At 41.2% G+C, this 26,994-nt stretch overlaps 5 protein-coding genes across 7 annotated transcripts; 2 read left to right on the forward strand and 3 right to left on the reverse strand.

The window, feature by feature from the left end:
- Nucleotides 1-123: 123 nt before the first annotated feature.
- LOC108115300 (PHD and RING finger domain-containing protein 1) lies at nt 124-9,527 on the reverse strand. The gene is made up of 7 exons (XM_017226695.2): nt 8,750-9,527; nt 6,382-8,658; nt 1,621-5,467; nt 1,472-1,539; nt 1,278-1,406; nt 978-1,168; nt 124-913 (listed from the first exon to the last, which is right to left on the reverse strand). Exons 1-6 carry the CDS (start codon nt 9,038-9,040, stop codon nt 1,007-1,009), a joined length of 6,774 nt encoding a protein of 2,257 aa, XP_017082184.2. The 5' UTR covers nt 9,041-9,527; the 3' UTR covers nt 124-913; nt 978-1,006.
- A 926-nt stretch (nt 9,528-10,453) lies between these two features.
- LOC108115336 (DNA polymerase zeta processivity subunit) lies at nt 10,454-11,363 on the forward strand. Its single transcript, XM_017226750.2, is given in 2 exon segments — nt 10,454-10,858; nt 10,861-11,363. Coding segments are annotated over 2 exon segments (597 nt in total). The 5' UTR covers nt 10,454-10,567; the 3' UTR covers nt 11,167-11,363.
- On the reverse strand, nt 11,323-13,165 carry LOC108115334 (splicing factor 3A subunit 3). Its single transcript, XM_017226748.2, has one exon. It carries the CDS (start codon nt 12,987-12,989, stop codon nt 11,478-11,480), a length of 1,512 nt encoding a protein of 503 aa, XP_017082237.1. The 5' UTR covers nt 12,990-13,165; the 3' UTR covers nt 11,323-11,477.
- A 232-nt stretch (nt 13,166-13,397) lies between these two features.
- On the forward strand, nt 13,398-16,308 carry LOC108115335 (V-type proton ATPase subunit E). Its single transcript, XM_017226749.2, has 5 exons — nt 13,398-13,495; nt 13,590-13,702; nt 14,185-14,397; nt 14,454-14,780; nt 14,843-16,308. The coding sequence occupies exons 2-5, from the start codon at nt 13,670-13,672 to the stop codon at nt 14,948-14,950; spliced, it is 681 nt and encodes a 226-aa protein (XP_017082238.1). The 5' UTR covers nt 13,398-13,495; nt 13,590-13,669; the 3' UTR covers nt 14,951-16,308.
- Nucleotides 16,309-21,073: 4,765 nt separating this feature from the next.
- Nucleotides 21,074-26,920, reverse strand: LOC108115353 (protein krasavietz). 3 transcript variants are annotated; one of them, XM_017226777.2, is made up of 8 exons: nt 26,816-26,920; nt 24,864-25,112; nt 24,687-24,787; nt 24,017-24,155; nt 23,597-23,762; nt 23,100-23,343; nt 22,687-23,029; nt 21,074-21,935 (listed from the first exon to the last, which is right to left on the reverse strand). In XM_017226777.2, the coding sequence occupies exons 2-8, from the start codon at nt 25,099-25,101 to the stop codon at nt 21,898-21,900; spliced, it is 1,269 nt and encodes a 422-aa protein (XP_017082266.1). In that variant the 5' UTR covers nt 25,102-25,112; nt 26,816-26,920; the 3' UTR covers nt 21,074-21,897. The 3 variants fall into 3 exon arrangements, with proteins under 3 accessions (XP_017082266.1, XP_017082263.1, XP_017082265.1); XM_017226774.2 differs by lacking the exon at nt 26,816-26,920 and adding an exon at nt 26,075-26,353; XM_017226776.2 differs by lacking the exon at nt 26,816-26,920 and adding an exon at nt 25,822-25,983.
- Nucleotides 26,921-26,994: the final 74 nt, after the last annotated feature.

Raw genomic sequence — 26,994 nt, forward strand, 5'->3', positions numbered from 1 at the left:
GTTCAAAACTGAATTTGATAAATAAATAAATTTAAAAATTGTAAATTGATCATAAGAAACCAAGACATTAATCTGATTAGTAATGTGATAAAGAACAAGAAAAATCAGGACAACAGAGTTGGATTAGGTATTATTCGTTTTTATTTTTATTTATATGAATATTTACAAAACGATTTAGCACAACTTGTATATATATATATATACTGTTATTAATTGTGTTGCAATGCAAACACTCATACTCTTTATTCAAAAGTTATGACTGACAGGCTCTGCGAAATCAAGTGCTTAATAGATGAACAGCATAACTGGCCATGCAGTTATACACATGAATACATAATTACAATTGTTTGTTAACAATATTTATTCAAGAAAAATACTTGACTACATGCACAACATTTACAGGAATTCGCTATGCCTTATTCAATGCAAGCCAATGTGCTGAGGTCATCTATAAATTTGTCCACATGTGTATTCTTTTAAATATTTAAATTATCAGAGGTAAAATACAATTTTGTTTTGCCATCACTTAACTACTCACAATTGGTTAATGCTCATGCAAAACAGTTATAATATTATCATATTACAGGTGTCGTACAAGTAAACAATCTAATGAACTAGTCTTGATATAAATAATGTGTTTTGTAGTGCTTTGGGTAACCGAAAATTAGGTGACAAACTTCCTTCTGCTTATTACTCAAAAATCTTCACTTCTGTGTATCGCTTACTTTCTAAAATCATTCGTAAAGTGACCTAAAATTGACTTAACAACTAAATTCCAATAGTTAATGACAGTTTATGAGTTTTCCTCTTATTTTCCCTTAGTTTTCCATTGGTGGCTGGTGAAAATTGTTGGTTTTATTTGATGGTAGGAATGCATGCGATCGCAAAATTCTGTATATTTTTCTACCCAATCCTACAAAAACAGAATCAAATATTTTATTTTTTTATAGGACTTGCGATTATTAGATGTGACTTACCACCAGATCCTATGCGATCGCTTGCTCGCTTACAGTTTTTTTAAATAGGCGGCACACTTAACCGCACTGCTTACTTGCCCCGTGTTTAGGAGACTCAACTTCTTGTGCTTTGCTCGGAATTTTCTTACATAGGCGTCAATAAGATTTTTAATCTTGTGTGGATTAATTTCACCAGACCGACTGTGGCAGATCTGATAGAAGGCGAAAGCAAATATATATATTATCAAAAAAAACGATGGATATTTTTACTTTGAGAGAAATTTGTTAAAGTTAATAATTACAATTGAATAAAGCTCTCACCTTGGGCACAGCTCTTCGCATAATATCCTTGTAGTCATCCTTCGTAATCGCTTTTTTGTTAAAGTAAGGCTTTAACACCAATTTCACCTCCTCAACGACACGTTCCTGTCGATTTAGCTTGCGTAAAAGCTGCAATCAAAGTTTACAATTCATTTAGTTTATATTTTACAAAATGCGTGTTGAAAATGACTCACTCTATCCTTATTTTGTAGATCCGTTGCCGAATTCGGAACATCATCATATACATCAGAATTTCTCACACCTGAAATGAAATATTATTTTATTAATCACATATTTTTTAATATATATAAATGTATATGCGAAAGGACCTAATGACACTCACCCTTTGCTTTAGACTTTCGGTCACCCTTGCTGCGATTAGACTTCTTGCCCGCTGCGGTATTGTATCGCGATGACATCCGGATGTTGCCTATGGGCGAACTGCTTCCAAATAGATTGTCGAATATTTCTATCTTGCCTCCGGCTGCTCCACCTTTTGTTCGCCTGCTTCCTTCCATTAAGATGGGTGGCTCAAACAAATCCTCGTAATCAGCGGAGCCGGGCGAGTAAGGGCTCTCGATGTCCATGTTGAAGGAGTCATCTAGGGCGATGCCGGATCCTCCGGCATTTCCGATGCCACTTCCATTCCGTAGGGCACCCACTCCCGCACTGGTAGTGGGAATGTTGCCAACTCCACTGCTGCTGCTGGCCACACTACCTCCGGCCTTTGACAACGGAGTAAGCTTCTTCGAAAGAGGCGTGGGACTAGAAATTGATGGTATGTGCTGCGAGCTAGACACCACGCTGCTACTCGTTAGCAGCACGTTGGAGAGAACGGTTACGCCCTTGCCATCGGATGCCTTGTCATGGCTATCCCCTCCGCCGGCTCCGCCTGCACCCGTGCTGGACCCAACGCCCAGTGATAGACTTACGGAACTGCTACTAATGTACTGGGCGGAGCTCACTTCGCTCTCCTGCTGAATGATTCCACTCTGGTTTGGCTTGTTCATTAGCGCCATCACCAGATCTACTGGGTTTAGAACGCTTGTCTGCGTCTGTGTGCTGGTGCTTGCATTTAAAACGGTCGCATGGGCGCCATCGCCATCCCCTTTGTCCCCAGACCCCGATCCCATTGCACTGCTCGCTGACTTACTAGGTGCTTGCTGATCCAGGCTTTGGCCCGGAGTTGGAGTCGGAGATCGTGGTGACATTGAGGGCGATTTGGTAGGCTCGAAAGGATCGTAGGCATCTGGCGAGCATGGTCCAGACTCTGGAGGTGTATTTGGACCAATCTTTTGGCCTCCATCATGGGATCCATGACCATGCTGTGGCGTCTGTCCCTCGAGAGCCATAGAACCGGCTGTCTCTAGCTCATCTGCAGAATTAATATCATCAGCATCATCATGAAGCGGATTGCTGCGCACCTTGTGCTGCATCTTTTTCGAGGGCAGGTTGAACTTGACGAGAGGAGGCTCGGGAGGCGTCTTGGGTCCCGTTGTCTGCGTCATGTTTTCATACGAGGTCTCCATGATTGTGTCCAATGATCCAACCTGTGGGATTTCTTCCCTTTGTCCGTTTTCCCTCATATCGTGATCCCTTTCTCTTCTCGTAGAAAGTTGGTCTGCCGCATCTTCACTGTCTGTAAGCACAATGACATCTGCAGGCTCTTGGTGAACTTGGAAGGGCGAGCGTTCAAGATCAATGATTGCCACCGGCTTAGCCTCCAGCTTCTTGCGCTTGCGCTTTCCCATTTTAATGGCTCCCACAGCACTGCTAAGAATACTGTTATTCAGGCGATCAATGGAAGCCACTCGAGTGCTCATTAAATCCTCTCTGCCAGATGGTAATGTGATTATCGACTGCTGTTGGGAACCTAGTGAGGAAGTCGCATTGTTGGTGGTCGCCTCTTTGTTGAAGCTCACGCTCACCAGAATGTTGTTGCCTGAAGCGAACACCTCTTTGGAGGGCAGGGGCTCTGGCGTCTGAGTACGACGCTTGCGCTTTTTCTCCTTCCGTTGCTTCTCTAGTGGATGCTGTTTCTTCTTCTTTTTGCTTTTATCTCGTTTGCGTTTCGCCTTCTTGGGCGTCAGCCCACCATCATTATCGTAATGAGCGACTGGACCTTTTGGTGATTCCAGCGGCGGTGTCCAAGATGGATTTTTGTCCTGGCAGGCTCCGTCATGCAGGAAATCACAGCGGCCGGGTGAAGGCGATGGAGACCACTGACCAGTTGGCATACCTCCTTTTTTTCGTTTTCTCTGCGGCGCCAAAAAGTCGTCAGCATCCTCGAAAGGATCACGTTGTCGCGAGATTCGGCGCATTCGTGCAGCCGTAGTCGGACTGCTGCTTCCTGTTCTCTTTTTGTTCTTTTTCTTTTTATCAGACTTCTTCTTCTTCTTCTTGGGCGCATTTTTAGGACTTTTGGAACGACTTCTGCTCCTACTTCGACTCATCCGTGGGGTGTAACGCGGGGAGCCAGGATATGGAGGAGATCTATTACCTCCGTTAATGCGGTTGGGTGTGCGCGAGCGTGAACTTCTAGAATGAACTGACGCTGGACTATGAACCCTTTCATTTAAAGGAGGCTGTGGCGGTGAAGGCGAGCGGGCATAGCGTCTTGCCGGCGACGAACGACGACCCCCTCTTTGTTTATGCGGAGAAGGCGAAGTACCTGGCGGTGGCGTTGGTGAAATGCTAAAGCTGCGGGGCCGCCTTGGGGAACCAGAACGAGAGTGCAAGGAACCTCTTGATTCTCGAGAAACACTTCGCGAGAAACTACGCGAGTTGCGCCTTCTTGAACGACTTCTGCCCGACCGCAATGCGTCACGCCCATAACGATCCTTGGCGAAGTGTTGATTTCTCGATGCACCCACCACATTCCGAACATCATATCGAGGTAGCTCTCTTCGTTTGGGACGCTGGAAAAACTGCTGGTTCGGACCATGGTTATAATGAAAGTAATTTGGTTGGTGGTGGTAGTTTTGGTGGTAATTGTGGCCGTAGTGCTGGAACGGCCTATTGTGGAACTGTTGGTTTCGGAAGTTGAAACGCAGGCCTCCACGGCCACGTATGAATCCACGCTGGAAGTCCCGTCCCCTGAAGGCATATCTCTGGCGGCTATATGAGTTCGAACGCGATCGAGTCCTTGAAGCAGAGCGGGAGTAGGATTTGGAGCGGCTGCCACGTCGACGCCTGTTTCTACTTCGACTAGGTGAACGACTTCTGCTCTTACTTCTACTCCTACTACGACTGACGCTCTTGCTTCCTCCTTGGCTCTCCGAACGGATCTTTGGAGTGCGACTTCTAGACCCCGAACGAGAACTCATTTGTGGCTCCGCTTTTTCGCCACGATAGTTGCGATCCTTCTGTCTTTTCCCTACCTTCTTAAAAGTTTCGTTCTTGTTTCGTTTTGAACGCGACTTCGACTTTCCGTCGCTGGCCGCTCCACCACGGCTTCGACTGCGGCGCTTTGGCCCGTGCTCATTGGTCAAATCATCCTCAGATACAATATCCGTACCGACAGCTTGCTCTCTCTCAAGTTCATCATCGGAAGCCTTTGAGGAGCCAGTCTTGGGACTGGTGCTGCCCTCATTCTGATGTGATACACCAGCCGTCACTTCCTCATCCTCCGCCAGATTCTTTTCATCTAGGCAGGGCGTGTAGGAACGGTCCGGTTCGTGCTCACTGTCACTACCTTTGTCGTCCTTTCCCTCATCTGAATCTTTACTAGAACGCGACTTTTTAGATGTCGCGGACTTGGGGCTGGCTTGGGCTGTAATTTCCGTACCAAGCGCCTTTTCAAATTCCTTCGGTTTGTCGATGTCTAACTCCTCCCAGTCACTATCATCATATAACTCCAATACGCCCTTGCCACGGTCTCGATCAGCTACTCGGTCATCCTTAACCAATGGGCTAGGAGTGCTACGAATTTTATCCACTCTATCGTCGAGATCCTCTGAAATTGGTGCAATTTCGTCTGGCTCATGCTGGGACTCTTTAATGGGTACACCATCACAGGACTTGTCGACTATTTCTTGGTCATCCGGTTCATCAGTTGGGTTTTCTGGCTCGTACAGCTCATTGACTCTTTCTGGAACGTACTCGGGCTCCGGCCCCAGTGGCAATGGTATCTCGTTTTCCTCGTCATCATCATCTAATTGTACTAAATCTTCATTCATGTCGTCATCATCCTATCCAAATTTAAACGATTTAGAAAGTGGAAAAGAAGTAAGCAACAAATTTGGTTAGTAGAGCCGTCTAATACCGTCTAAATAAATGAAAAAATGTAATACACATCTAAAATTTTAATTTTAATTTTATGGAAATTGAATATTTTTAATCTAGAGTAATGATCTAGGAATGTTATTAATAGCAAAGCCGTAGAGCTTGAAAGGATATCAGAAAAACATTGCTTTGCTATTAATAACATTCTAAGATCATTACTCTAGATAAAATCCATTTAATTTCCATAAAATAAAAATTAAAATTATGTGACCAAAAAAGTTTATCAAATAATAATCATGAAAATAAAGCCTTCGCTTTTGACTTGTATTTTCACCTAATTCATCAAACTTGTATTTAGGGTACTTTTTATACCCTTTCTTAAAGTGTATAATATATTCATTGTAAGTTACGCGTAACAGGTAAAAGGAAGCGTTTCCAACCCTATAAAATATATTCTGGATTTGGATCAATAACAAAGTCTTTATCTTTCGTCTACAGACAAAAGGAAAATAAAAATTCTGAGATCTCAGCTCTTAGCTAGAAAGTTAGGATGATTAAGCATATTATTCATTGTCAATTGGTAGGTAGATTTAAACTATAAAAACAAGTTACTCTAGTCAAGGCGTCTATTTCTTGTCACATAATTATCGGGTATCTGGTAGTCGCAGTACTTGACATCGAATAAGGAATATACGACTCTATACTCTCCTACTACTGTCTATTTTTCATTTTAACACATTTAATTATATTTCATGTAAATGGAGGTCTAATATCTTTCAATATTAAAATCAATATGCTTCCAAAATAATACCTTTATAGTTCGTACGAGTCATATTTCCTAATTCCACTTCTTTAACAGATATCTATATTAATATCATACCTTATCAGACGAATCCGCTGGTCCCTGTACAACTCCAGACGTCATTGCAGACGCACTAGCAACTGCCTGCGACTCCTGAGAGTAAATTGAGAAGTTGGGACAATTGTCATCATCATCTTTTTTTCGTTCGCTGGCTTTCAATGCGGATTGCTGCAACGTATTTATCTTAAAAAGCGGGTTGTTCCAAGGAAGGCTGGCGGGGGGCATGGGCGGTGGTGGTATTGATAGCACAACTGGCATATTCATTACTGCAGCCGCATGATGATTTACAGGAGGTGCGAACATCGGGGGCTGTCCTGGAAAACAGTTTGACGACGATGCCACCGGTACTGGGGGCGGTGCACTTCCACCAAAAGTTGGCGCCGTGGGTTGATTGGCAGAAGGCACGATTGGCTGGCGTTGTTGCTGCTGGCGGGTGGGCGTGTTGAAGCGCAGGTGGAAGGGTGTAAAGCTTGATACGTTTGTGTTGCTGTTGATGTTGGTGCTGGAGCTGTTAAAGTTCTGATTACTGAAACCGCCGCCCCCGTGTTGATCGCCGCCAAGAGAAGATTGGTGCGAGGACACTCCTCCGCTGCTGCTAGGTGCTCCGTCGCCACTATTGGAAACTGCGCCACCGCCGCCACCACCTCCCCTGTAGCTGTTATTGCCGCTGTAGCGATTGTTATAGTTGTCGCCTGAGCCGGACGATCCACCTCTATTATAGTTTGGGCCTCCTCCGCGCTGATAAAGTGGCGCATGGGTTAAGTGCTCCTCGGGTTTTGAAGTAGCTATAGCCGGCGAATTTGCTGGGGTAGCTGCTAGCGCAGGTCTCTGTGGGAGATTAAGGGTACCATCTGCTCTAATGTGCACATCACCCAGGTTACGCGAAGCGTCGTGCCAACGATCTTGCAGATCCAAAATGCTAGACAATATGTCTGCAGATGAAGCAGGACCAGAAGGAGCAGCTGCTATGCGTGCTTTGCCTTGGAGCAACGCCTTACGAATACGCGGCGCTCCTATGCTAGCAATACGCACGGAGGTTTGGATGGCAGTTGATCCAAGTTCCGCAGAAGCGACATTGCCTTCAACATCTGGATCACTGTCCGAGAAATATTCCAGGTCGTTGGCGTTCCCAAAGAGTGAAAAGCTGGATGCAGTTCCACCACTGAGATGAGAACGCTGCACTCCGTCCGTTTTTACTCCCATCTGCTCCGCCAGCCTCTTGCTGGCAGTGAGACGACGACTTGGGCCTTCACCGGAGGCAGGTGCCACAACACGACGTCGACGACGTCGTCGGCGCCGGATCACTTTTCTGCTAGTTTTTAGGGCAAACTTTTCGTCAAAGTTGTTTAAGTCATACTCAACGACGTAGGTGCGATGGCGAGTTCTCCTTCGTCGGCGACGTTTAACAGGCCTCTTATTGGTACTAGTGGTTGTGCGCCTTGTAGTTGTTGTAGTAGTTGTGGTTGTTGTAGTAGTGCGGGTACGAGTTCGAGTCAGAGTGGAATCTTCAACCGAGGCAGCGCCAGATTGAGTGCGTCGCAGTACTGCCGCCCTGATACGCTCGTTTTGACGGGTGCGCAAGATTCTTGGAGGTTGCTGCACCTCCCGCACCCTAAGACGAGTCTCCGGCAAGCCCATTCCCCGAATATCCTCATACAGCTGATTTAAGTCGTCGGCCAGCTCCAGCTGCTCATCGGCATCCTCGCCTTCGCTGTCTATGCAATTATCGCAGTACCAGGATCCTGCAGGAATCTCGTGCAGCGGTGGGTCCAGGCAGTCCATGTGATACCCATGATTACAGCTATCGCACAGTAGCATTACATCCTCCCGGTCCGGACTTTCGCAGATCTCGCAGTTTGTGATCTCTTCTTCGGAAGCAACGGTACTCTCTGCCTCGTCTTCCAGTGCCAGTTCGGTCTTGGACTTGCTCAAGTCTACTCGCACTTCCCTCACCACCTTCCGACTGGCAAAGGAGTTTCGTACCACAATCCGGTCAAATGCGATGCGGTCAATGGGACAGGTCTGAACATTTCGGGACCAGGCGTCAATGCAGGCCGCACAGAAAATGTGCTCACAGGTAGCTGGCGTGCCGATTTCCTGCTGCCTAAATGTGAGCAAGCAAATCGGGCACTTCTCCAGCATATCGTTGCTGCTGCTGTCGGAACTGAAACCAGGATCGGGATCAACAGGCGTGGATTGAAGTCTAATATCATCGCTGAGCGCCGGCTCTTGCTCCTCCTCGTCGTAGGACTCTACCTTCTTTCGCTTACTGATGCGCGCGGACCGTTGATTTATCTGGAATATAATATTAAGATACATTTTAGAACGATGCTGGCATTCAGCAACCACATTTGAGGAACTGGTAAGTGAAGGTGCACTGCCTTACCTCGCTTCCGCTGGAAGAACAGTCGCTCATCGGACCATGGCGACTCCGCAACCTTCGTGTAAACTTCCGGGGCATCTCGTCTGAATCGGAATCCACATCCTGTAGGCGGGCGCTTCGCCGCCTCCCCGTCGTGGTGGAGCAGGAAGGAAGCTCGTCCAGGTCAGGATCTGAGGCCGTGTCGTCTGAGTCCTTGAACTCGATACGCATGATAACGCGACGGTTCCTCTGCATCCGTTGGTGACTCACGGGCGAGCCAGCGTCGGACTCGGAATCAGAATCACGGTCAGACATGCTGATGCAACTGCGTATGTGTGTATCAAGCCGATATATTGATGTGTGTACACTGTCGGCGGGGCAGGCGCGTGTGTATTACATATATATTACATATAGGGAGTGCTCTTAGCCGAATTTTTGTCTAGTTATCCTCTCCTGGTAGGTTCTGCTCTTGGCCTGGTAACCACATTTTCGATAGAATAGCCAGCTGTAGTCTGTAAGGCTGCTTTTTGGTCTGGCTTCTCTGTAATTGCAGGCCGCTATGAGTGAAGAGTGCCGATTTCCGAGTGGCATCAATTGTCAATTTTTGGGAGCTCCGAAAAGGGTATCTTTAGCTCCTCTCTCGAAAATCGTGAAAATGACAGCTGCGTCGACCGGTGGATAAAGGATTCCGATTGTTTCGACAAAACGAAGTTATTTCCAAATTGGTAGCAAACGATATTTTTTCTCACACAGTTTCCTTCACACACATACTTGGATTTCAGCCATTTTTTCAGCTAGAGGTGGGAAAATGGCTAGCTAGTGCCTTCGATAGTTCGTTACCACGGCTGATGCACCGCTAACGGCGATAGGCACAGTGAAGCATTTTGTAAAAATCGAGTCAAGGAAAACGAATAGTAATTGGTGTGATATTTCAAAACGACTTGGTTTTTAGAATTTCGTTGTTTTTTACAATCATTTTATAGTAATTAATAATTGTTTCCTCATGGAAAATTCGTCTATGGTCACAATTCTAAAAAATAATTATGTTTCAAAAAGAGACAATACATGAAATTTGTTTATTTTTATTATAATGAACAAAGTTCATTTAAAGATTTAAGGTATTTTGAATGTGCAGTTGCTATAGCTAAGAATATATTATGTAACTAAGATTTTTGCATATCAACGCTGATCAGCAAACTAATTGTTATAAAATGCTCTGTTTTAACAAAAAAAACATAACATTATAAAAATAACATCAAATGCACCCAAGCCCAAAGATTCGATTCAAACTTTTCTGGCCTAAACCATGATGTCAGGTTTGAATCCGAATATTTTCAGAACTTAATGTATTCCTGAACAGATACTCTCTATTATAATACACCTAACACCAGTGGTGCCAACTTTTGACCAGTAAAAAAAGCAGTTTTGGCGGGAAGTGTGGAGAAAATAAGAAAAAAAAAATATTTTAAAAGTCCACAAAAAACATAGGATAGGCCAATTGGAGATGACGAAAACAAAAAAAGGGTCAACAGAATAAAAATCCTACGGAACACCAATTCCTTTCGACTACTTCATTACAGACGACCAAAAAAAAGATGAAAAAAAAGGTCGCTTCCCCGCTTCCACAATAAATCCAAATGAATTTCAAAAAAGACAGAATTCCCACTTCCCCCAATTCATGAATTTTTCCCGCGGTTAGCCTTCAAAAAAAGCCTGTTTTGACGAGAAAAAAGCTAAATTGGCAGCAGTACCCACCACTAACGTTGTCGATCCCTGGCAATCGTTTTAATAAAAAACAAGAATAAAGGTCATTTTGTGTATTGTTTTTATATTTTCTCGAAAATGCAGGTGGAGATCCAGGACGACGTAATTGTGGAGGCGATGGAGGTACTAATTAACCACATTTTATACGGGCGTGGTGTTTACCCCTCGCACATATTTAAAAAAAAGCGGGTGTATAACACTCCGGTCTTTATATCCATTTTCCCACCGCTTAATAATTACCTGGCCGGTGTTCTTAGATCCGCTCAGGAACTGATTTGCCGCCGGGAGCTGCAGTGCCTAGAGATTATAGTTTATCATGATGATAGTAAGAAAAGTGAGATCTACAAAATCACACTGGGAACCAGAAGGAAGATGGACAATCAGCGGAAGATTGCTTATTGCATTCCGAGCAACAACTGCGTAGTGCTATCTACAAAATATCTGAAAGGTTGAATCAGATTCCCAAACCTGCTGCAGGAAGGTGCCACTTTAAAATCCACCTACACACCACCCAGGAGGCATTCATCCGCCTTAGTCACGAGGCTCAGTACCAGGAGTTTCCCTGGATTCAGGCTTATAATCCGGAATCACAGTTGCCGCCAGGAACTGCTTCCCTCTTACCTTTAACAACAATGGCGAATTTGGGATTGAGAATGGAGGCAGTTATTCATGGATAATCGCACGTTTCTATTTAACAGAAAAGCTTAATATAAATTTGTTTATTTTATGTTATCATTATACTACGATGATCGTTTAATTTAAAAACGAATCGTACGACAATATTAGATTAATTAAACCTTTCTTACTTTGCATAAGTAGAAACAAATTGCAAATTCCATTTTGTGACACGAAATAAATGAATGATTTTATTAAACCACTGTTGTTGTCAACAAATCTGATTATGATCTGATAATGATCATCAAAATTTAAAAATATCTAAGCCCAGCATAAGATTGACCGGTTTTTAAGCAACTCATAAATCGATTCTCTAGAGCAGTCCCTGGCGTTTTAGATCCTCGAAAGTCTTTCGGTTGACCACGTTTCCCAGCGAGTCCTCGAACTCTTCCTCCTGGTCGGCGATCCAGCGCTCGCTCTGTTTCTGCGACTTAAGCTTTTCCCATAGCGTGATGGCGTCCTCGATCTGAGTGACATTGGCGAAGTGGGCGGTGTTTGGGATGCCCAGGCAACGCATGCCGTGAGCATGGCGCCATTCTGCAAAATGACGTTGAAAGGCCTTTGGGCCCTTATAGGTGAAGTTTCCACAGATCTCGCAGTTGTAGCTGATGTTCAGGCCGTGCAGCTTGTAAAGCCAGTAGGGAATTGGTTTGCCATCCCATCCGAGCGGCAGATTCTTTGGGTTGTAAGGAACGTCATCCGCATCAGGGTCGTCGTCGTTGTCTGATTCGCTGGCCTCGACATCGCTGTCGTCCCGCTCACCACCAGTTCGAGCCTGCTTTCGCTGCACATTCTCCTTAGTAGCCGCTCTCTGCTCTGATAAAAGTTCCGCATACTTATAGAGCAGCGCTTCCAACTGGGCGATTTCCTTGTGGCGCTCGTTCTCTCGTGTCTGCGCGCTGGCAGACTTGGCGCTAGGCTTCTTAGCCATCAGGGCGGGATCAAGTGTGCTCTTCCCCTTAGTGGAGAATAGGCGCTGGGCGCGCTCCTCCAGGGTGCCACCGCACTTAAGTCCCAGGGCCACCAGTGCCGACTTTAGACGATCCAATCCCAACGAGGCTAGCTCCTCCCAGCTGGAGAAGGCGGACAGATCAAGGTGGGCGCCTGTGTTTGCTAGAGCCGACTCCGTCTCCTTGAGCGAGAAGCCGGGGAATGTGCCTAGTAGCCACTGACGCTGAAAGTCAAGCTCCACCTTCAGCAACTCCCCCTCCAAGTCGAGAAGGGGCTGAATGCGCAGGATGAAATGGTGCAGGTAGTCGTTGAGGGTCTCTATGTACTTGCGATACTCGCGATTCTTACGTTCACGCGGAATGTCGAAAACGTGGTCGAAGGACATCAAGTAAGTAATATAGTCCAGCTTCTCCACTGACCTCAAGTTTAGGTAAAGCTCATAACACTCGTTAAGGTCCAGATACCGACCGCCGCCCTCCTCATCCGTGAACTCAACCAGAGCGCTCATGTCGTCTGGGTTGTTGTACACTCGGATCATCTCGTCGAACTCAACGGACAACGGCACGCTGACCTCCGCGGGATGCGATTTGTAAAATTGCTTTATTTGCTTAAGGCGGGCGTAGAATTCATTGAACTCGTTGGGTCCTGAAAGTGCCGCGATTTCTGCCTTCCGCTCATTGTCCTTATCCTCGTAGAGGTCGCGCAGCTGCGACGTGGCATTGTGGTGGAGTTCCATTAGGTACTTCAGTCGGTGTTCCGAATGGATGCGCTCTTTTTCGCCCGGCTTCTTGGTCGCATGCTCGTCCACCATTAGTTTGACTAGGCGCTCACGTTCCTCATGGTAGCGTCGTTGTTGCTCCAGGAGAGTCTCCATGGCTCTCAACGGCGAGGTTTTAATAGAAGCAAAACTTAAATGGAAAGCCTTTTATTAAGCAAACTCCCGACGGAAAACAAAAAGTTTCTTCAGTTAGCGTGTGTACATAAAAACAGTCAGTCACCACGAAGTAGGGCTGCAAACAATATTTGTGGTATGGTGTTATACACCCTTCGTTCTGGTGTTTACACAGCAATGCGTACTCTTGTTGCGAAATGTTCACACCGACCATATATGTTGGGTTTTTCCCAATTGTCGGAAAGAAAAAAAAACTTACGGCAGTATTAGTATACACTATCGAGTTTAAAGCTGCATTTCCGCAAAAAGTTATAACAAATGAGAACTTATTTTTAATTATTGGGTACTTATCGGTACTATCGATAGTGTGTCATCTCTGCCCACCACAAATACATATTTTCAACCTGGTAAGCGCAGGGTAACACTACCCGTGAAATCATATGATCGATTTGCAGTGAAAATTTTCAGACGTTGGGCAGAAGGCAAAAGTAACTTATCGTTTTCCAATTTCCTCGTGTTGCCCCGCAGTTTCCAACTCAACTCGGCTCTTAATTTATTAGATTATTTTTGTAATTATTGCAGGCACGGTTGTACGTGGACTTCTTCGAAACACTTGAATTTCCTTTCGGTTCGGTTTGTGCAAGTGAGAAAAATCAGTCAAGATGGCACTGAGCGATGCTGATGTACAGAAGCAGGTAATTGGGACCGGGAAAACGACGAAGGTCGTACTGGGGCGTAATGGATATAAAATTACTTAAAACTCCAAAGTTTGTCTCTTCAAAAAAAATGGCGAAGTCATGAGATCTGATATGTCCCCCAAGTCATGTGAACTTTTTACATCCAGTCTTATTAGATCCTCATATTAAATGGCCTAAATTAACCAAGTATTACTGGAGATTCAGAAAATTTGTTGGTTATTAGGGGATCCGCAAGGTATTTGCCCAAAAACTTTGAGTAAAAAATTGGTGCTGGTCATGTGACACGGCCCCCGCAATGGCCCAATGTGTTAGAGCGAGACGACTAGCATTGTGCCCCCGCACTCGCACTCTCTGTCACACGACCAGCAAACCCCTTACGTTATCAAATCTTAAACGAAAATAAATAGAGGCTTTCCATCCCATCCAATGCAGTAATCATGTGACAAAAGGGGTTAATATTAAAGGACGATTTTTTTTAGATCAAACACATGATGGCGTTCATTGAGCAGGAGGCCAATGAAAAAGCCGAGGAGATCGACGCCAAGGCCGAGGAGGAGTTCAACATCGAGAAGGGACGCCTGGTCCAGCAGCAGCGCCTTAAGATCATGGAGTACTACGAGAAGAAGGAGAAGCAGGTTGAGCTGCAAAAGAAGATCCAGTCTTCCAATATGCTTAACCAGGCTCGCCTCAAGGTTGGTGTCTGCTAGCTGGTACCTGAAAACCCCACTCATTTTGAAAATTTGTTTAGGTGTTGAAAGTGCGCGAAGACCATGTGAGCAGCGTACTTGACGATGCCCGCAAGCGTCTCGGCGAGGTCACCAAGAACCAGTCGGAGTACCAGACTGTGCTGACCAAGCTCATCGTCCAGGGCCTGTTCCAGGTCATGGAGCCCAAGGTGATCCTGCGCTGCCGCGAGGTCGATGTGCCTCTGGTGCGTGACGTCCTGCCCAGTGCTGTTGAGCAGTACAAGGCTAAGATCCAACAGAACGTCGATCTGTTCATTGACGAGAAAGACTTCCTCTCTGCTGATACCTGCGGTGGTGTTGAGCTACTGGCTCTGAACGGACGCATCAAGGTTCGTACTAACCAGAGCAATGGTACAAATGCGCCCTTAATAAAACTGTATTATCCCTTTAGGTGCCCAACACACTGGAGTCCAGATTAGAGCTCATTTCGCAGCAGCTGGTGCCCGAAATTCGTAACGCCCTGTTTGGCCGCAACGTCAATCGTAAATTCACCGACTAAATTCTTTAAGTGCAAAACAAATCATAACTAATCAGAAAGAGAACCAGCATCAAAACCTATCCAGCAGGAACAGTTAAAGTTAATACAACAGAAGCTCCACCCACTAAATATTGAATCCAAGTAAACTCATCTTTGGCAGTCGGGCAACAGCTAGGATTATATTCGATTTTAAAATACTTTTTGCCGTTGTCTTTGTATAGTGTAACTGAAACAAACAAGAACATTTCTGTCCTTGTGTATGCAACAGTTATAATACCCACACTACCCCCACATATATACACTCCGATATATATGTTTGTATGCCAATACTTACTATATAGTTTAGAGGACACGATCCTAGGAGCATACGAAAGCATAATACGAGTTTGTTAAAGTTTGTTCGTTTTTTTTTACATATGCACATATTTCTGAGCAGTAGGTGCATGTGCTTATATTGTATACATACACTTTAAAATTTTGCATACATTCCTGTCCAAGAATTTTGTTTTCAATTTTGCCCTCTTTTTGCGTTGTCTTTTTGTACATTAATTTTTATCGTCCGTAGTCTTTGTTGAAGTTTTATATGTCTATGTCGTTTATGTTTGTAATTATCAAGTGCAGTGAATAGGAGGAACAACGGTAGTGAATGGTCCCTTTACGAGCCGCTGATAGTCTGCGCATGTGGCCACTCAGCATTGTTGTCCGCCGAAATACCGAAATGGATTTCAGAGACTAATTTCGCTGCTTCGAGGGCAACGGACGCGTGTACAACTGCCACTGGCTCATTAAATGCCCCGAAAAACATCAATGTCTGTTGTTGAGCTAATGAAAATAAGGAATACACACTATTAAGCACGCGACACACTACACACAATAATACACCGCAGTCACGACGAAGAAGTATTGCCAAGAAGCCCAAGTAGCTAAATTTGTTGACCCTTAAGTTCAGCTTACACATCATAATTACTTAAATGAAAATATTAATATAAAAAAAATTAAAAGGAAATTAGTTAGGCAATTTAGGGGCTGCCAAACTGCCACTGATTCCTCCGCCGCTGCACCATTACATCAGGCTCTAAAATAACTCCAAGTTCATAAACACGACTAACACGCAGGAACACAGCTAATTTGAACATTGTATTTGCATGTACGCCATTGTTCATAGTGTATTCTTCAGGCTCATTTTCTAACCGTTACCAATTAAATTGAAATTGTTCAAATATGATGAATAACTACAAATTTAGCAAACAATTACAAATAGCATATGCGTTATTATATAACATCGAGTACTATATACATTACATGAAATACGAAATGCAAGAAAAATTACTTTTAAACAAAATTTATGTTGAATAAAAACAGTATTTCCAAAAACTAAACGAAAGCGGCCATTTAAAAAGGAATATGGGAAGCAATGGAAAACAAATTTAAACTGCATGAAATGCTGTTCTTTATAGTTTCGCAGGGTAGCAGTTGCCAAAGTGCTCTTGTAAACTATATTCTGAACATTAAGGGTTTGACATATACAACTTATCTGGTGATGCAATCATATTAATAAAAAGTAAATTAAAATCTTGTCTAATTTAGTTTTTACACCAGGTAATAAGTTTAAAGAGTCGCGATAAGTTGTTCTTCGAATCTTTCATGTATTACAATTATTATTTAGGCATTCTTATTTTTATACCCGTTACTCGTAGAATAAAAAGGTATACTAGATTCGTTGAAAAATATATAACAGGTAGAAAGAAGCGTTTCCGACTCTATAAAGTTTATAAATGATAGAGAGTTCGGATTAAGCATGTACACGCCCACCCTAACGCCCACAAAATTCGGAAACCTAAAATGTAAAAATCTTGGGACCTATAAAAGCTAGAAAGTTAGGCTTAAGAACACGTATTTTAAAAATGCCACTGAAACTTGTCACAAGTTTTCATCCGGGAACGCCCACAAATCGCTGAAAACTGTGGCGTCTATAATATTATTGGGAATGCCTTCGTTTAACCTTGTATAACTTATTTCTGTTAATATCTATCGATTTACCAAAGATTTTTATAAGGTTGGGCAGTGACGTCACTGTCAGTCACTGTCACTCAACATAGTTTCTCTGACAATAGGTGGCGCCTTGTGAGTTTCCACTAGCAAAATTAATATTTAAAAATTGCATAAAACAGTAACGGGTATCTTATAGTCGCGGCATTCGACTATAACGTTTCTTGTTCTATTTATAATGCGACTTATTTACACCAGGTATAGTATTGTATATTAAATTTAACTAATCCATGTCCAATCTTTTTCTTTGGATTTAATTTAATTCGGTTGTGTATTGTAAAAACTAGGGATCTGATAGAAAATTGCTTAAATTACATTAGACTCAAGATACCAAAGCAATGCCCGAAATGCTTTAAATAGAACGCTGACTATCATAGTTTGATCTTCAACTTAACTAAATAGACTTTTGATAATAATAAAAATAATATATACGGAATCTTCTGTTTTTTTAGTTTATTTTAAACAATATTGGTTTAACTAGAATATATTAAGAATTTGGAAAAAAACCATCTAACATATTCTAAAAATTTAAAATGAGTCATAAAGATTTCCTTCACATTATGTTTTTGTAAATGTAATTTTTACTAAAAATTAATAAAAACATTACATGTATTTACTTAAAGAAAAGGTAGAGTGCAACTTTGGTCATGTCACTACTCATATAAATTTCATTAACCTTTATTTTCTTATAATCATCTTTGGTACGCTCGCTATGAGCGATCCAAGGGTAACTGATTTTCCTGTAACAAAACGAAAATAAATGATTTTTAATCATTATGTTGCTTTTGAGCAGCTTCAAATAAGACTTATTATACGAGTCTAGAATAAGCAAATCTTTTTATATTACAAAGCTGAAACCTTTTTTTCATACATACATATGTATGTCTTTTCGGAAATGTCTGTAAAAGTTTAACTTTGGTTAAAAAAAACCATATTCTCAACATCAATTTCTGTTGTTGAGCTAACGAAAGTAAGGAATACACACCATTAAGCACGCGACAGCTTACACATCGTAATTACTTAAATGAAAGTATTAATAAAAAAAATTAAAGGGAAGTTAGTTAGGCAATTCAGCGAGCTGCCAAAACCACTGATTCCTCAGCCGCTGCACCATCATAATTGGCTCTAAAATACATAGCACCAAGTTCACTAACACGAATAACAACCGTTTTTTATATCTTTTCGGAAATGGGTCTAACAGTTTAACGTTGACTATAAAGAAAACCATATTCTTTTAGTGACCCAAAATTAAAAATTGAAAATACAAAACTAAAATATTGAAATTTGTGATAAAACATACATACAACATTTTACTGACGCCTATCGACTGGTGAAATAACTTTTAAATAACTGAAACAAAAGTCTAGAATTTAAATAATTCTTGCTAAATTGAAAAATATTTAAAAAGAACATTTTAATTTTAAACTATAAGAATTTTTCGTTTTTGAGGTTTTACCAAACTAAACATTGCTCTAGTTGAGTTTTTTATACTCCATTCGCACAGAGCATAGCTCTTTGGAACGGTTGGAAAATGCGTTACTCGTAGAATAAAAGGGTATACTAGATTCGTTGAAAAGTACGTAATAGGTAGAAGCTTTTCCGACCCTATAAAGTATATATATTCTTGATCAGGATCAATAGCGAAGTCGATTGAGCTATGTCCGTCTGTCCGTATAAACGCTGAGGTCTCAGGAACTATAAAAGATACAAAGTTGAGATTGAGCATGAAGATTCTTGAGGTCCCTACGCATCGCAAGTTCATTTCAGGAGCTATTAAAGCTAGAAAGTTGAAATTAAATATGTATCTTCTTGATATGCCAGCGCATCTTATGGTGCTATTATCCGGCCACATCAACTCATACGCCCACCAAGCTCGAAAGGCGGTTTTCGCATTTTGTAGAAAAGCTGATATTTCAGTAACTAAAAGTGATAGTAAGTTCGGATTAAGCATGAAGGTTTTTATGATGCCCCAAATGCGAATAGTTTTTTCCCAAAACCCGGAAAAACAAAAATGCCAAAATCTCGGTACTTATAAGAGCTAGTTGTGCTTAGGAATACGTATTTAAGAGATGCCACTGAAACTTGACACGAGTTTTCACCCGGCTACGCCCACAAGCCGCAAAAAACTGTGACGTCCATAATATTATAGTGTATGTCTTCGTTTGACCTTGTATGACATATTTTTGTCAATATCTGACGATATACCAAAGATTATTCAAATCGGAACATTGTTTCGCTATTTATGAAGAAATGTAGGTTAAAAGGCCTCACATGGGTAGTGTCGTCACTATCACTTACTCAACATGCTTTCTCTGACAATAGGTGCCGCTTTGTGAATTTCCACTAGCAAAATAAATATTTTACAATTGTATAACACAGTAACGGGTATCTTATAGTCGTGGCACTAGACTATAGTGTTTCTTCTTGTTTTTCATAAAAGGGGGGTTTCAACTATCATTTCTAGAAATTGCTGAATTCATTTTATTAAATACCGTAAAATCCGACAAACATTTATTTTAGATTTCACGTACAAATCGGGCAATAGCTTCAAAATTCGTTTTTATGGCGAACTAAGTACATTCTGTTCTTGAGGAGAAAAATCATTTCGACCAAAAAAACAAGAGGAAACGCTATAGTCGAGTGCCGCGACTATAAGATACCCGTTACTGTTTTACAAAATTTTAAAATGTTATTTTGCTAGTGGAAATTCACAAGGCGCCAACTATTGTCAGAGGAAGTATGTTGAGTATGCTTATAGTGACGTCACTGCCCATGTGAGGCCCTATACCCTTAATTTCTTTATAAATAGAGAAATAATGTTCCGATTTGAAAAATCTTTGGTAAATCGATAGATATTAACAGAAATAAGTTACACAAGGTCGAACGAAGGCATTCATAATAATATTATAGACGCCACAGTTTTCCGCGTTTTGTAGGCATTAGAGTGGGCGTGACCGGATAAAAACTCGTCTTTTAGTTCCCGAGAGTTTTGCATTTTTGGTTTTTCGGGTTTTGTGGGCGTTAAGGTGGGCGTGGCTAGATGGAAAAAAAACAATTCGCATTTGGGGCATCATAAAAATCTACATACTTAATCCGAACTTTCTATCACTTATAGTTACCGAGATACCAGGTTTTCTTGAAAATGCGAAAACCGTCTTTTGAGCTTGGTGGGCGTATGGGTGGGTGTGGCCAGATAATAGTACCACTAAAAGATGCGCTGGCATCCAAAGTTTATACGTACTGAATTTCAACTTTCTAGCTCTAATAGTTCCCGAGATTTCAGCGATTTTAGTTTTTCGTGATTTGTGGGCGTTAGAGTGGGCGTGGCAGAATGAGGAAATAAACTTGCGCTGTCCCGGGACCTCAAGAATCTTCATGCTTAATCTCAACTGTATCTGGTATAGTAACTGAGATCTCAGCGTTCATACGGACGGACAGACGGACATGGCTCAATCGACTTCGCTATTGATCCTGATCAAGAATATATATACTTTATAGGGTCGGAAACGCTTCCTTCTATCTGTTACATACTATTCAACGAATCTAGTATACCCTTTTACTCTACGAGTAACGGGTATAAAAAGAGACCTTTACAAATTACTAAATCGTTATATTAACTTCCACTCGCAATAAATATTGCAACGCGAGTTTTAATTTTAAACTGATTATGTATGGACATATACATACTATATACATTCGCGAAAAGCTAAGTTGTTTTTGGCAAATGCACTTCAATACCGTGAATCTTATATACCTTTTTTTATATATAACAACTTTACTACTAAAGCATTCTAAAGATGTAAATGGAGTAAGTTAACAAACGACATCTTTCAAAAACCTTAAAAAGCACCTTAGGTTGTTTTAAAACGCAAAGCAGTTTACATTTTCGGAGGGAATCTAACCGAACACCTTTTTTTTTGATCCTTTGGCTCCAAACATGAAATCAGGACTTACCAAGCTCAACCAGCTAAATTTGTCGTCTACTCTGACCAAAATTAAAAAACTGGAGGAAAATAAAGATCAGGAAGATATACCAAACTGCCCACATTATCAACCCGATTTGCGCCTTCCTTAATGAAGTAATAATTAAATAACTTTTGTGTTGTATTTCGTTTAATGGTTGTATACATATATGTACTTCCATGCACTTTATATTTCGTAATTTCATTGATTTCGTTCAAATATTTTGCAATGAAACTTGTTGACATGCAAGTCAATATTAATCTCTCAATCTCGATTTTAATGATAACTCAATGTCCTTTTCTCGACGTGGCGAATCTTTTGAGGATGAATACTACTTCTTGCTATATGCATATGTATGGATAAATTGTTAAATAAATAACGCGAACATACAAACGGGACACATGAATCCTTTTCCACATGAATCTATAAGTTTTTGTGTTCCTATATTCGCTAAACAGTTTCCGCTCAAGTTAAGTTCGACATTGCAATCGACTTCTATCCGATATCGAAATTTTATATTGCTATAAATTTATTTCCTGTAGTGTTGTATTAATTCCGAGTGTTGCCTTTGTTTCTGATATTCCTTGGTAGTTGCAAAACTTTAAATTGCTATAACATATTTTATCAGTTTTTCCTAAGTTTCCATCTTCATTAATCGGGAACTGAGTGTGGATTCACGAGTGATATATAAAAATCAGTTGAAAAACTAAGATCGGACACAGTGGACTACATATTAATTTTTAGCACGACGGTTTGTTTTACTCTCTCCTTTATTGTTGGAATTATTTGAGTGTTATATAGGTGGAGTTTTTCAAAATGACGTTATTCATAAGGGGTGATTTGTATATATAGTTCGACTGGCTGTTGCAGATGCTGGTTCTGAATTTAGGATGGGGGTGGTAGAGTAGAGGGCGGCTCCGTTTGTGTTGTTCCTTTCTTATCTATTAGCCAACTTATTACTCGCCGTTCTTCTGCTCGTCCTCAGATTCAGATTCTGTAAACAATAGGAAAAAATAACTTTAGTATATTTCTTCTTTATAAATATAAAACAAATTCTGTATAGTTCTAATAAGACTGTCCAAATGATTATTGGCCAAATGTAACTATAGAAAGTTATTTGGACACCCAACCATTCAAATGCTCTGGCACAACTCCCTTTAAACTCAAACGAACGTTCAAACGTTCGCAGCTTTCATCGAGGGATTGTGCTGAATAATACCAATGCAGTTGTCCAAACGATTATTGGCCAAAATAAACCATGGGAGAGGTTATATGGGCACCCAATCATTTTTTTGCTCTGGCATACTGTATATGAACCCTTTAAAATTTGTTGGAAAAACCTTTAAAAGCTTGGTAAGAAGCATGCTCAGTGGAGTCAGATAGTGGTCAGATGTCAAGGTTTTCATTGGCCTATGATGCTTTGAGATTTGTGAAGCAACAAGGCAAGCAAAAACCCAAATGCTCTTGCAATTTTTACAATGAAAGTGTCATCAGAGACAAGACCATTCTCAAAAATTGCACTTAGCCACCAATTAATGGAAGTGTTTAAAAGGCTTGTTGGGACCATTTATAACGTTAAGTATTCTATTGTCCAAGGTTTTATTGGCCTGAGAAGTCCATTGAATTGGAAAGCAACAAGGCAAGCAAAAACTCAAATTCTCTTGCAATTGTGTACCAGAATCGAGTCATTTGGGACAAGACCATTCTCAAATAATTGCACTAGTTGTAATTTTAGAAATACTAACCTTCTTCGGCTGACTGAAGCCATTCAACAAACTTGCGCATTTGTTCGAGGAAATGCATTTTTCCCTTATTTGAATGACCATCCTTGTACCAGCGCAAGATAATCTCCTCAGACAGGACTTCCGTCTTGTAGAACAACAATATTATCTTCTGGAAGGCCTTCATGAAGTTCATGTTCTCGTAGCAGAACTCCTGCACCTTCAGAATTAGAGCCAACTCCGAGCGATCTGTTGAGGCAAAAGCCTGCAACAGTGTGCAATATGTCTTCAGGTGACGAACAGCCTGGTCGGTAACCAGCTCCTCCTTCTTGTTCCATTCACCTAATGACATGATGGTAGACCAAATCTAAAAAAATATATAGATTCGATTGGGCTAGGAAACGAGGTCAGCACATATTAAGTTTTACTAGACTTACAATGACAATTATTTCGTGATCGGGAATGTTGGTACGTTGCGAGAACTCCTTAATGTCTGAGGTTATCTCATTATGTGGCTTCTCATCGTTGATATCATCGATAAGGGCCTGCTGCAACTCCCGCTTTGCCTCCTGGCTAGCCTGAGCCTTATGCAGCTTAATGATCTCGTTGAGTTCTTTGTCAAGAAAAACTTGTTTAAAATATTCCTCAGTACGTTTGTTTGGTGGGAAAAAGTCCATAAGTCTGAAGTGGAAAAAGAGATAACAAAACTTGTTAATTAAGTAAAACACAGTTTAAAAAATTTATTGTGATTTATTTATTATAGTGTTCGAAATTAAATCGGCACCCAAATGAAGATATCATCCATTTGCGAATCAGGTAAAACTCCGTCAAAATATCTTACTCTAGGAATATCAATTAAAGATGCAGAACATGCTGATTGAAACATCTTCCTGATAACATTCCGCACTAATAACAACCAAACCAATAAACTTACTTGCTTTCCAGTCCACCCTTCTTAAGCGCCTGAATCAGATATGCAATGCCCTTCTCTTGCTTGAACGTCTGGAACAGCTCTAGTAGAAACTCCAGTGCAATGCCATCCTTGATCAGATGCTCGTTGTTTAGTACCAGTAAGACATTTGGCGGTACAGAGCCGTTAACTGCAGAGTAAAGGTAGAGAGACGCATGTAGTTAGTCAATCATTTTTATAAAATAAAAATATAAGGCTTGAGAGCGACCTTGTCCTTGGGCTCGTGGCTTTTGGAAGTGGTTAAATTATCCTAAAGTCAGTATACCAAGAGTAAGTTTACTTTAGCCCCACAGCTGCAAGTCAAACAAGTGTTCATCAAGACTCAACTAATTGAATAACTGTTTGGGCCGGCTATAATTAACAAATGACCTTTATATAACTTACCTAACCAGAGCGCTGTCATACGCGCAAGCTTGATGCGTTCACTTGGAGTAAAGCCCTTTACGAATAATAGAACTTTCCCCATCTCTTCTTCGAACATTTTCTCAAGGTACTTGTACCGTCTGATGAGCTTAACAAATACCTAAAACAAAAAAAAAACAAAGCAAAATCAAACCAGTTAGTATACATTAGTTTATAATTTTTGTAGTCGTTGTTGCAACATTAGAAATCTTTAGGTTGCTGGCTTAATAGTTTCACAAAATAAAGACAAGTAAAATGTTGCTTTTATTTTGCATATGTTGACACCGATTACATTGTTAAGATGGATAACCGGTTCTAATAATATGCAGTTCGATTTAATTGCGAGACCTTCCATTGTATTGTAGATAGATAGATAGTTGTTGACACATGAGAAATCTCCAGAATGTTAGTGTTTAGAACGAACCAAAGACAAGTGAATGTGTCAATTTGTATTGCATATTCTTGACACCGATTACATTTTTAAGCTTTATAATCAGTTCTAATGAAATGCAAGCACATAGCTTATTAGAATATATAAATTGACCAATTTAAAATTAAGATGATATAAATGGATTATATGAAAATCTTGAGCTTTATCACAACTTACAATAAAAATTTGGTTTAAAAAAAAATTTTAATTATGGTTACGAACCTGCTCATGGTTGCGCATGGCCTCCATGCTCTCGGGAGCATCGAATATGCAGTAGTTTGTGCGCGGCTTTTCGCCATCCTGAGATATGGAACCGCCAGGCACTGCAATAAGAAACAAAAAATAAAGGAGCAAGAATTATGAAATTGAAAGGGGGCTATTGTAATCATAAGGACTCACCTAATAGACCACCTGCAATCAATATATCGAAGAGAACTTCACCGTAACGACGATAATCGAGCTTGTTGCCCGCGCTGTCTAGATACTTAGAGATTTGTTCCAGGTCGCCTTCAGTTTTTTCGAGACCAGCAATGACCGCATCACGGAATCCCGTTGGGTCATATTTTTCTCTTTCATCTCTTTTTCTGGTCTTGATGCGTTGACCCGATAGCACTGGTCTTTCAGTTTTTTGACTCATACAATAAATTGCTGCAAAGGCAAAAATGTATCAGAAATGTTTTGTTAGTTTACACCTATAAGTTTTGTTTGTAAAGACTCAATTGGCAAGGTCACTGGGATGGATTTTATATTACTGTAGAGAGAAACAATATTTAATGATGACTAAGGCAACTTTCACGATCTGGTTATTTCTATTGTTAAGCTAATGAGAGATAAAAAATTATAGCGAGTGTATACATATGTAATTAATGAGTTTTTTTTTTTTATCTATATTTAATACCTCTAGCCGGTGTTTTGGAAAAATAAAATGAAAACTCAGCTCGTGTAAGGAAAACCTTAACCTAAAAACGTATACATGTGCTTTTGACACACACACACATTTACGAGCGAAGAACGGGCACACTCCACTTCTCGCTCTCCCGCACACACACTCACTCATCTTTTACAGTTTGATAATTGTCGAAAAAGAAATGAAATGAAAGGAGAGGCGAGGAGAACCGCCCGCTCAAGAAAACGACAAAGAAACGCAAAATAAAGTGAAATTTTGACGTTGTTACTCTGTTAGGTAGAAAACGAGGTCATTGTACATATACTACACATACAATCTCAGCCCGTGTGTGGATAAATGCGCTAGTATTCCCAGGCTGGTGAAATTCTCAAAACAGCGAAAATGCATATACGGAAATATCAATGTTTTCACATATGTACGCTTTGGCTAGTTTAAGGAACAGAAACTTACACTTTCACTCAACGGAAATAAGTCTGGCCCTGTGTTTGCGGCTTCCGTGTGTCCTTGCCAGCAATCGAAGTCGAGTAAGTGTGTGAGTACGTGTGCTGTGTGCGCCTGTTGCTTTTTCACAACTGACGAGCGTTTATAAACGTGCTCAAGAATGTGTAATTTAATTTAACCTCGCGCAGCGCTTACTAATACTAGTGAGTTGAGTCGACAAAAAATAAAAAGACAGATCTCTTCTTTTTTCTTTCTTACTTACGAGCTTTTGCACTGTAAAATTGACACGCACGCACACACACTCAACAACGAACGAAAGAGGAGAGAGCAAGCCAAAGAATATATTTTTTGTAACGGAATTTACTTTTTTTGCCTTTAATATCAACGTTAACAATTTTGCTCGGGTCGAATTCAGACTACGTCCAGAATTCTATTTTTAACAGCTATCACAATCGGTTACTAGGTATGTGTTGTTTGCCTCAAATTCAGCGCCCTGTCTGCGCGCACCACTTTGTTAAACGAAATTCGGAGAGCGAATGAAATGACACACGAGCGGTTGGCCGAACAAAACGAAGCGAACGAGCCGATAACGAAGACATGTGGTTCGGCGCCATTTTGAAGCGACACATTGACATGGCGAACGATTGAAAAGGGGACGAATACGTAAAGAGGGAAACGAAAAAAAAAACGGAAGACTACGAAAAAAAAAAACTGTGGGGTCCAAAGTGTGCATATTTCAGTCGCTTTTATTAAATATTGTGCAAGGTACAGTCGAACAAAGACCCGATGGCTAATAAATGCTTTACTGCCCGAATTTATGTCTGCCCGATGACTAACTCGTCATACATACGCATGCAGTTTACACATAACCCTCTTTTTTCTAACAAAGGGACAGACTAAGGCTTTATCGTAGTTGGCGATATTATCAATACTTGGGGCATCGTTCATTTGATTTATCTGAACTTACATCTACACTACCATAGTTGTGCACTTGGGTACTTACGATTAAAACAAAAAAATCTGTTTTGCTGCGAATAGAAGTAACTTTTGTGTAGCTGTTGGGCTGTTTCTTGTCGACGACTTGCAGTGTGACTGTGACTTTCAATATACAAAATAAGTTTTTTTCTCGTGAGGGTTGCGATTACTCCATTTTGGAGGAGCAACTAACTGGCCACACTGCTA

The sequence above is a fragment of the Drosophila eugracilis genome, unplaced genomic scaffold, assembly GCF_018153835.1.
Source record: "Drosophila eugracilis isolate 14026-0451.02 unplaced genomic scaffold, ASM1815383v1 contig_1897, whole genome shotgun sequence".
Lineage (NCBI taxonomy): Eukaryota > Metazoa > Arthropoda > Insecta > Diptera > Drosophilidae > Drosophila > Drosophila eugracilis.